Source organism: Beta vulgaris, chromosome 8 (assembly GCF_026745355.1).
Source record: "Beta vulgaris subsp. vulgaris cultivar EL10 chromosome 8, EL10.2, whole genome shotgun sequence".
Classification (NCBI taxonomy): domain Eukaryota; kingdom Viridiplantae; phylum Streptophyta; class Magnoliopsida; order Caryophyllales; family Amaranthaceae; genus Beta; species Beta vulgaris.
In genome coordinates this window covers 16106925-16117770 of record NC_079209.1, presented here as the reverse complement: position 1 = coordinate 16117770, position 10846 = coordinate 16106925, and the positions used below count along the sequence as shown (strand labels likewise).

General features: G+C 37.7%; 1 protein-coding gene and 1 long non-coding RNA gene across 2 annotated transcripts; one reads left to right on the top strand and one right to left on the bottom strand.

Annotated features, from left to right (window-relative positions):
* Window positions 1–1414: 1414 nt before the first annotated feature.
* LOC125492886 (uncharacterized) lies at window positions 1415–2431 on the bottom strand. The gene has a single exon (XM_048635626.1). The coding sequence runs from the start codon at window positions 2429–2431 to the stop codon at window positions 1415–1417; it is 1017 nt and encodes a 338-aa protein (XP_048491583.1).
* A 3649-nt stretch (window positions 2432–6080) lies between these two features.
* Window positions 6081–10301, top strand: LOC130589629 (uncharacterized). Its single transcript, XR_008967188.1, has 3 exons — window positions 6081–6214; window positions 6307–6374; window positions 10128–10301. It is a non-coding gene; the product is annotated as an uncharacterized LOC130589629 (long non-coding RNA).
* The last annotated feature ends 545 nt before the right edge of the window (window positions 10302–10846 follow it).

The following is a 10846-nucleotide window of genomic DNA, read 5'->3' as shown; positions in this document are numbered from 1 at the left end:
TGACCTCCCAGCTATGTTTAAAAAAACAGCTATTCATTCCATCAGCACCAGGTGTTTTGTCATCTGGAATAGAGAAGATTACTCTCCTGACATCCTCCTTAGTCAATGGGCTATTCAACATCCTAATATGCTCTTCATTAATCTTCTTTCCCTTACTTAACAACAGATCATATACTGGTTTAATCTGTTGTTTTGCAGAGAATAGATTTTTGTAGAAGTCCAGGAATGCCTCATTAACCTTCTCTTGAGTGTTCATCCACTCCCCTGCATTGTTATCAATAGCATGAATTTTGTTTCTGCTTCTTCTTGCTCGTATAGCCTGATGGAATGCCTTTGTGTTCTCGTCTCCACATTTGAGCCATGTGATTTTAGCCCTTTGTTACAACATCACATTCAAGTCCCTTTTAGCATTCCTGTGCTTCTCTCTAGCTTCTTTCTCTCTACAGCTTATCAAAGCATCATTAGGCTTATCATGAAGTTCTTGCTAGATCGTCTCTACATCTGCTCTGGCCCTTATCTCATTGCACTCCACATCACCAAAACCCTTCATCTTTAAGATTCTAAGCTCCTTCTTTACCACTTTTATTTTCTCCACCACTCTAAACATTCTACTACCATCCACCTGAGTTCTCCAAGCTTTCTTTATAGCTTCAAGGGTTTCAGGGTAATTGCACCAGAAGTTGCAGAACCTAAAAGGCTGCTTTTGCTGAGTTTCAGGATAAAAGCTCTGCAAAGCAGGAGCATGATCAAAGTTCCCTTCAGGAAGAAACACCACCTCTGCCAACTCAAAAGCTTCTATCCATTAACTAGTGATTAGAACTCTATCAATTCTAGAGTACACTCTTGCCTCCCCCTCTTGTTTGTTATTCCAGGTAAAGTGTCTCCCAGTTGCTTTAATGTCAACAAGCCCACAGTCATTTATACATCTTAACATAGGAGCAATTTCCCCCACTCTCACAACAGCTCCTATTCTATCTTCCACACTAGAGAGAGCATTGAAATCTCCCATCACCACCCAGGGACCTGTACAGTTTCTAGCAATCATCCTCAACCCCTGCCAAAGATCTTCTATACTCATCTGATCATTAAAACCATACACAAATGTGCAGTGAAATGCTATGCCTCCTTGTTTAGGTTTTATCTCACAGTGAATGAACTGACTCTGCATCGATTTTATGTTTACCTGATATGACTCAGGCCACCAACCCACAACTATTCTACCATTACTATGACATGAATTGTTATGGGTAAAACACCATCCTGGGCATAGGTGAGTATACACTTGACCCATTTTTGGTGCTTTAACTCTTGTCTCAAGGAGGCTAAATAACTTTATATTGTGAGATGTAATGAACTTTCTCACTTCTGTTGTTTGACACAGTTATTCAACCCCCTTATATTCCATACCAATATATTATCCATTAGGCATAGGGGTGGCCAGCCCCTGCCCCTGTTCAGTCATACTCTCCACCATCCTTAATCTCTCCTCATTTCTCTCCCCCTTGTCACCTTCTACTTCTCCCACAGCATTATCCTCGCCAATTTCAGCCACATCATCCAGCAGTGCATTGAATGGGTTATGAATTGGCACTACCTCTGCCTGCACCTGCTGTGGAGCCTTTCCACCCACTTGTTGAAACCCCTCTTTATCAATCACAACTTTCTTCTTTTGTATCCAATCTTTCTTCCCCATACCTTTCCTACAATCCTCTTCATTATGACCAACTCCCGAGCATTTTTTACACACCACAGGTCTCCACTCATATTCTATTTTTTGCTCCACCATCTTCCCATACTCATTACAAAAACTTATAGAATCTGGTAACTGCTGCCTCATAGATACTTCCACCATCACTCTAGCATAACTCAGCCTATCCTTAGTTTTTGTGGCCTCATCCATTTTCACAGCACGTCCTACCAAACCAGCAATCTTAAACAAACTTCTTTCCCCCCAGTATTTAATTGATAGCCCTCCCATTTTAATCCATATTGGCACCATGTCCACATTAGATTTGTCCATAGGCATGTCAGGGTCCCATAGTCTTGTTATAAGTGGTTTTTTATCAAAGAAATGGTAACCTTCTGTTGTTACCTTTAAACTTGCTTCTACAGTATGAAATCTAACAAGAAACACACCCTTGTTTACCACCGCAACCTTATCTATACCATGTTTTCCCCAAATCCGTCTGAAATATCCATCCATAACATTAAAAGGAGGATTAGCCCCCAATACATGACAAACAACAGCAGAGGACCAATATTCAACTTCTTCCTGTATATCGTCTCCATCAATCACAATAGTATTAATAAACGGATTACTTACCAGAGCTCCCTCAACTTCCTCAGCCCATGACAATCGTTTAGGTGGTTCTGGACCAGCCTCACCACTCCGCATTACATTAAGCCGCTCTGGTAGAACCGAGTCCTCCATTGCTCCCTAATTATTCGTTGTTGTCACTGGTTCCTGGACAGTATCTTCATTAATCACCTCATTAACCTCTAGAACCTCCACCGCTTCTTTCTCTTTTATTGAACTCGGTATTTTAATCGCATCCACTCCAGTCACTTCATCGACATATTTCATTTTCTTCCCAGGGGAAGAAGACGGGCCAGTTTTCGTCTTCCCCTTTTGGCCACTTTTCTTTGCACGCCCTCTTGCCACGGCGTCAGCGCTTCATAGGAATCACCTATTTCTTCGCTGAGAGGGATGAGAGAAAAGTTTTTTATAATAAAGATTTTTTGTTTCCCCCCGATGAATGCATTTTTATACATTAAGATATGATTCAGAAATATATAATAGGATTTCAGTCTTTAATGATATAGTCAGTGACTGGACGAAGGGCCTTGAAAACAAGGTAGTAAGTCATCTCAGTAGGGTGGATGGAATCCAAAAACACACACTTGGATGCATCTTTACAAACATACGATGCAGGATTACACAAGTATGCTGTTTCTAGGTAACCTGTACCACAACACCCACTGCTCACCTCCTCAAAACCTACATAAAGTATAGAGGATAAAATTTTAGTATTATCTCAGCAAAGTAAAGTTAATGACTATTAATCTAAAGCACAATTAAATAATTAAATAGTAGTAGTAAGTAATAATAAGAGTACTAGTAATAATGAAATACCAGAGTGATAACACTTTGAATTTTTAAAACCATAAGACTGCGATACCACAGAGGGGAAGAGTGTAATGAATAAGGGAGGAGAAGAAATGGAATCAGGCCTAGATGGGTAGATAAATTGTTTTGTTGTAGCATACTCAGCTTGTGTGTTTGTCTTTTTAATGTTTTATGCTTTGCAGTACTTTGGCGGAGTTACAACTGTTTTCTCAATAAGCTTGATGAGCTCAGAGACTTGTGGATCGAATATGTGGATGAATATAAACAAGTGGATGAAGAAGAATCGGAAGATAATGATCATTTTAATTAGGATGTGTGTGTTTTCTTTTTGAGCGGGATTAGGGAGGTGCTTCTATTTTTGTGCACATGAATTGGAAGAAACAGGCCTTGGTGCTCTATTATTTTTTTGTAACTTAGTTGAATTTTGGGAATTTTTTAAACATTATATTGATATGCATGTGATTTTGTAGTGAATGATATTGAATGAATGAAAAGGTATTCTAATTTTAAAGTCATCTGAATTATCCCAATACAAGTGCCTAGATGTTCTATATATATATGTAAATTAGGAGCAGGTGAAACGGATTGGAGAAGAGTGCATATAATAATATTGAAATATTGTTATTTTTTTTAAAAAAAAAAAGAAGCTAAAGAGAACACATTTTCCTTTCAGGTGGTGTTTTAAGAAATGATTAAAAAGACCACCTATATATTAAAAATGATTTCTTTGTAAGATAAAAAAGACAACCTATCTGTAAAATGTGGCGCCTTATCCTTCTTTTTTTTCCTATTTAAATTCATAAATAACCACTTATTTTAAGGAAGTGGTCTCTTTTATCAAATTAAGAAACCACCTGCAATAAGTGGTTATTTTTCCTGGGAGACCTGTGAGCTGAAGACCACCTCTCATGTGGTGTCTAAATGAGATTTCGGGGGGTCTCTTTAGGCCTTATTGTAGTAGTGTTGAAACCTTTCGAAACCAACTTTGCTTGGAAAACACTAATGTTTCCATCCTTGTCTGTACTCAAATTGAAAATCCATTTGCAACCAATGGGTTTTACCCCCATCAGGCAAATCAACCAAGTCCCATACTTTATTTTCAGACATGATATCCATTTCAGATTTCATGGCCTCGAGTCATCTTTCGGAGTCTTGACTATCCAAAGCATCTTTGTAGCTAGTAGGTTCTTCTGATTCTAAAATCGTTATTTCAGAACTTTCAGTCAAAAGGAAATCAATATATCTCTTTGACAAAATGGTGGTCCTACTATACCTACGTTGGGAAACAACAGAAGAAGTTTATACCTCACTAGGTTGAGTGACTTCGAATGGAGTATCATGCCGTTTGTTGCTCATCTCGAACTTATTCGAGATATACATTTCTCCCACTTGTTTTTCTGGAAATAAATTCCTTTCTCAGAAAGACACCATGACAAGCAACAAACACTTTGTTTTTGCTTTGGTTGTAGAAGTAATATCCCTTAGTCTCTTTTGGGTAATCCACAAAGAGACATTTATTGGATTTGGGTGAAAGTTTATCAGAAAGTAAACGTTTTACATAAGCTTCACAACCTCACATCCTTTGAAAATACAATTTTAGAACGTTTCCAGTCCACACATCATATGATGTCTATTCAACTACTTTAGACGGTGCTCTGTTAAGTGTGAATGTTGTTATTTCAAGCGCAAATGCCCAGAATGAGATAGGAAGATCAACAAGACTCATCATGGATCGAACCATATCAAGTAGAGTTCTATTCGTTCTTTCAGAAATGTCATTCAACTGCGGTGTACGTGTTGGAATCCATTGTGAAAGTATTCCAAAATCCTTCAAAAGATCACCAAATTCTTTAGATAAATATTCACCACCACAATCGGATCACGGTGCCTTAATTTTCTTCCCAAGTTGGTTTTGTACTTCATTATGGAATTCCTTAAATCTTTCAAAGGATTCCGACTTATGTCTCATGAGGTAAACAAATCCAAATCTGCTCACATCGTCGGCAAAAGTAATGAAGTAATTGGACCCTCCCCTAGTCAAATTACTCATAGGTCCACATACATCCGTATGTATGAGGACTAAAAGGTCATTGACCCTTTCACTTGAACTTGTGAAAGGTGACTTTGTCCTTTTTCCCATCAAGCAAAACTCACAAGTATCAAATTATTCGAAATCAAATGTGTAATAGCCCTATTTTTAAGAACCTTTATTTAAAAGATAAAAGTGGATAAGACCATCATTCTTAATGGTTAAGAAAGCTTGTGGATAAGCATCATCATTCTTAATGGTTAAGAAAGTTTGTGGATAAGCATCATCATTCTTAATGGTTAAAAAAGCTTGTGGATAAGCATCATCATTCTTAATGGTTAAGAAAGCTTGTGGATAGGTACTATCATTCTTAGTGGTTAAGAAAGGTCAAAGAGGATAAGAACCATCATTCTTATTAGCTAAGAAGGCTTTGGAAACCAATAGATAAGTTAGAAAGTCCTTGAGAGCCTTAAACATTAAGATTATGAAAATCGTTTGGAGATTGTTTTATCGGGTAGCGATGAACTTCTAGTTAAAAAGCTTTTCGGGGTTGTATCCGAGCTTAGAACCTAACCAAACTTGATATATGACATGCTTGGGATTTCTTAAGGTTAAAATGGTCATTTATCCCCAAGAATTACGTGGCTCAATAGGGTAAATTGCTTACATAGTGAAACCTGGCCAGCTGAAATTACAGCTCAGACCTATGCTCAAAGAAAGCTGCTTAGCAGCTACTTAAATGTCGATCTCTCAAAGACCTTTTTATACATGAAATCCAACACCTTAGGCTAACACCTCAAGTAAGAATTACCCAAAAACTCCAAGAAACCGACCTTGCCCAGAAGAGGTTTCCCTCCCCTGGGGGGTACCGCCAGAACAGACTATAAAAGCCTGTTCTGGATTTTCGTCTCTTTTCTTTTATTTCTTCCTCTTGGACACCCACTTTTCTTTACATAGAACTCTTCTAGACATCCATACAAAGTAGTTCAAGCTTTATTTCCAATCTTTAGACCATAAAATCATATAGAAAACCTTGCTGAAAGATCACATAAGTTGCTGTAAGTTCAACAGTTTACACCTCTTGTATTAAGCTTAGTTTTTCATATCTATAAGCTTGTTGAAACTAATCTTTAGCATTTTATACATTCAGGGGAAGCTGTAGGAGTAGTTAACCAATTGGATTAAGGAGTTTCGTGGCTTTAAGGATCCTTAGTAAAGGTACACACTTAGTTTGGTTTTACCCTAGAGATTTCCATACCTATAGTTAGGTGATTGTTTCTTTCTAGTGTAAAGCATGTCTATGAAATGAATTTACTTACGATGTGTATTTTATTATGTGTATATTGAGTATGTAACATGGATATAACATGTAGTTCATTAGAGATGTTTTATTTGACCTAAACAACACTTATACACTAAGTAATACGATTATGCTTCTTAATGGAATATGTTTAGTACATGGACTTGTGGAGTGATTGTGATGATTGAGGTGGAGTTGTGTTATGTTGTGTTGTGGAGTTGTTGTGGTGGTTGTGGTGAAGTTGTTGTGGAGTTGTTATTGTTATTGTTGCTCTGTTGTAGTAGTGTTGTTGGGTTATTGTTGTTCTGTCATTGTGGTTGTGGTGAAGTTGTTGTGGAGTTGCTATTGTTGTTGTTGTTCTGTTGTAGTAGTTTTGTTGGGTTATTGTTGTTCTATCATTGTGGTTGTGGTGGAGTTGCTGTGAAGTTGTTGCCTATTGTTGTTGTTGCGCCGTTATTATGGTTGTTGTTGTAGTTGTGGTGGCTATTGTGGAGTAGTTGTGATGGTTGTGGTAGAGTTATTATGTTATTGTTCTGTTGTTTTGGTGATTTTGTGATGGGTTATAGTTAAAATAGTTTACTAGTTTAGAAGATGAATTAGTTTGGATATAATTAAAAAGGTTACGATGATGTGTCCAGAGCTAGTATCATGTGGTTTATAGTTTAAGTATATATATCACTAGTAGAAAAAGCATGATTTGCGTCCCTACATTTGCGTCGCATAGACACGGAAGTGACGCAAATTACCTTTGTGCGTCGTAGGCCAAAGAGCAATCGACGCAAAACATCAATATTCATATCATCATACGAGCTATATGCGTCGCACTGTATCTAAGTGCGACGCAGATTAGCTTTGTGCGTCGCACCTAGCTAGGCGTGCGACGCAAATGGCGCTTCTCAATTTGGAGATTTAAGCCCAATGTGCGTCGCACATAGGCCTCCATCCGACGCACATTGGGCTTCCAAAATAATAATCCATCCGCGCCCACCTAACCCTAAATTCTTTAAACCCTCACACGCCTCTCAACTCAGCGCCTCTCTCACTCTCTCTCAACTCAGGGCCTCTCCTCTCTCTCTCTCTCTCTCTCTCTCTCTCTCTCTCTCTCTCTCTCTCTCTCAACTCAGCGACTCTTCCTTTCCTCTCTCTCTCAACTCAGAGCCAAGGTGTGCAGCGTTCGTCTTCTCCGGCCATCTGCGTTCGTCGCTTGATTTCAGTTTGTTCGCCGGCCATCCCCGTCCGTCTTCTCCGGGTCAAACTCCGGCAACGACAACAACAAGGATTTTAATGGCAAAGCAAGACATGTCTGAGCTTGGGTTTCACAAGGATAACGAAGCAGAAGTTTCTGAAGGAAAGGAGAGCAACAAATAGAAAAATTAGTCTACCGAAATCGCCATCGCAAGTAAGGAAGTTACTCTACCGAAATCGCCATTCGTCTTATAATCACGTCGCACAACTTTGGTGTCTTCTTTTTTTTCGGCGACTACACAGGTACGATTTTTTTAGGGTTTTTTAGTAGAAATCGCCATTCGTGTGCTGATTCGTTTAGGTTTCATTTTTTTTCAATTTTTAGATTTGATTTTCAATTTTAATTTTTCGATCTAAAAAATGCGTTTTTTCATTTTTAGATCTAAAAACTAAATACTTTCTACTGATGACCTTTCATTTTTTTCATTTTTCATTTTTTTCATTTTTTTTCGTTTAAAAAACACAAGCAGCATGAGGAGGAAGATTGAATTAGAGCGGCAGCAGCAGCGCCCACAACAACAGTAGCGGCAGCAGCCACGAACAGATCTAGAATGCGGTTTTGGTGGTTCACGAAACATAGCAACGAGCACTAACAAACTTTATATTTCGCTCCTTAATTCGATTTAATTAGAACAATCTTGTATTTTCTTGTAATTTCGATTCAGATTTGCGTTCCTCGCTCATTTCATTCTTGTACTTCTTTGGATTCAGATTAATGCATCAATGGTTTTGTTCTTATATTTCTTGTTTGTATATAAAATTACTTCTGTGTATTTCATTTTTATTTGAATATGAGATTTTTTTTTTGTAATAAAATTACAAATTTGCGTCGCACATTCAGTACTGTACGACGCAGGTTCTTTTTTTTTTTGTATGATTTGCGTCGCACTCTGTGCGATGTGCGACGCAAATTCCCCTTATAGTTTGTAGTTTGTGGACTGTGAAGAGCAATTTGCGTCGCATCGTATACAACGTGCGACGCAAATAGATAAAAGATTTGCGTCGTTTCTGCATATGACGCAGATCGTATCTGAGTCATTTGCGTCGAGGGCTTTGGCGTCGCACTCGGGTCCGACACAAATAAGCGCCTCACATCCGACACAAATTGCCTTTTCTGTACTAGTGTATCCAAAGTATTCAGTAGAACAATATGGTTCATCTTGTTATTATGATTCAAGAAGTTGGAGTGATAAATTTGGGAATATGATTTACTTAGGTTTGTTATGAACATAGTAGGTGGTGGTTTCCGTTGTTGGTTGTGCTGTTGTATTGTGGTTATGTTGTTCTATTATTGTGCTTGATGTTGTGTTATTGGTGTTGGAGTTATTGTTGGTGGTGGAGGTGGTATTATTGTTGTATGTGCTGTTGTTATTTTGTTGTTGTTGTATCGTTCTTATTGGATAGTCGTTGTTGATGATGCGAGGAAGTCATAATCTTAGAATTGGGAGACTGTTATAATTATTGTAGTTGGAGTTGATATGCATGAAGTCGAGTTATGAGTTATGGAATGACTTCGTTAATTTCTATTTACGGCATTCAGTTTGATTAGCATAATGGTTGCGTTAGAAGAAGATAATTAGAATAGTTAAGTTTGGTTATTGATTATTGATGATACTGTGAGGTGGTTGTTGGAGGATGGCTATGTAGACGTATAGAATTGAAGATGATATGGGAAATCAAGTTATGATGATTGGAGGTTTCGTATAATTGCTATAGAGTTGAGGTAACCTTTAGGTTCAGCAAAATATATTTATATGCTCCCGTGGGCGTTATATTGAACTTTGGATATCATATATCGTTTGTGGTAATGGCCATGATTATAGATACATCTCTATGAGTTAGTTGTGAATTGCTATTGGATTGTTATATAAGTATCATTTTGTTCAATTATCGAAATCGTTCGAAAACTATATTTCTCAAAATATGATTTGGTATGATAATGAGGAAATGATTCAAATATGAGTTAAGACCAGATAAGGACGAATATGGTGTTATGTTATGAGTATTTAGGATTCAAGTATGAATCATTAAATATCTTATTTTATAAATATGAAAGTGAGGCATGAATAGGCACCCCGAGTTAGGGCGGGTAGAGTCCCTAGTTGTTGCCTTCCAGGAAGGGCGAACTCCTGGCATTATAGGACATGTCCGGGTAAGTCTTGCAAGCATAACAATAAAAGGCTGGGTGACGACCCTCAATAGTTTGGAGACAGCTGGTACTGCGTGGTACCCCTCTCCACTCGCATTCATGCCAAATGATTTGATTTTGTGAAACTATAATAACTGAGTCGAATGTGATTATCTGTTATTATAACTATGTGTTAGTTTTCAAAATACACCTAAACTTGTATTTTCTATTAAAAGTGTGTACTCAGCTTTGCTGATAGTGTTGTCATTTCTGTGGCCTGTCACTTGGTGGGTGGCAGAGTGAAATATTGTTGCAGGTTTGGTGTTGTGAGCTCAGGATTCTGAAGTGAAGCAAGATAAAGATGTCGTCGTAGCTTCTGGATTGAGTTTGTATCTAGATAGTGTATTTGAGATTAGATATTTATATTTCGTTCTCTACAATAGTTGGGAATATTAGTCGAGATATCGGTGTAATTGAAGTCTTATATAAAGGATTTTGTTTTGTGGGCCAATAACCCACACGTTTCAGGATCGTTTTATAGGTTATGTTTCCGCTGCGAGTAAATGTTTAATCCGAGGCTTATTAAGCATTGATTGTGATTAGTGGATCTTAAGTGTATTTACCTAGCAGCTCGGGAAAACGGGCTGTTACAAAATGATTTGAGAATTCCATCTTTTTGAAGGTTCTCAATACGCTTTGAGCTTATGTTGCCTAACGACAATGTCAAAAGTATGTGGGGTTTTAATCATTTGCTTTATGTTTCTTGGTGTCTATGTTATAGATGTGGGTTTCTCACATGTCATACAACATATCATACAAATATGCATAACAATAATTTTTATTTATTGTAAATGAATAACGTTTGGAACCCAAAACATGAATTTAAATAATTTTCTTTGTGATAGCAGGGACATAATAACAATTATTAAGTTCTAAAACTAATCCTAAAGGTAAAAGTAGACTATATACTCTCACTGCCAATGTAGCAACACATGCTCACTTACCAACGTGAAGATC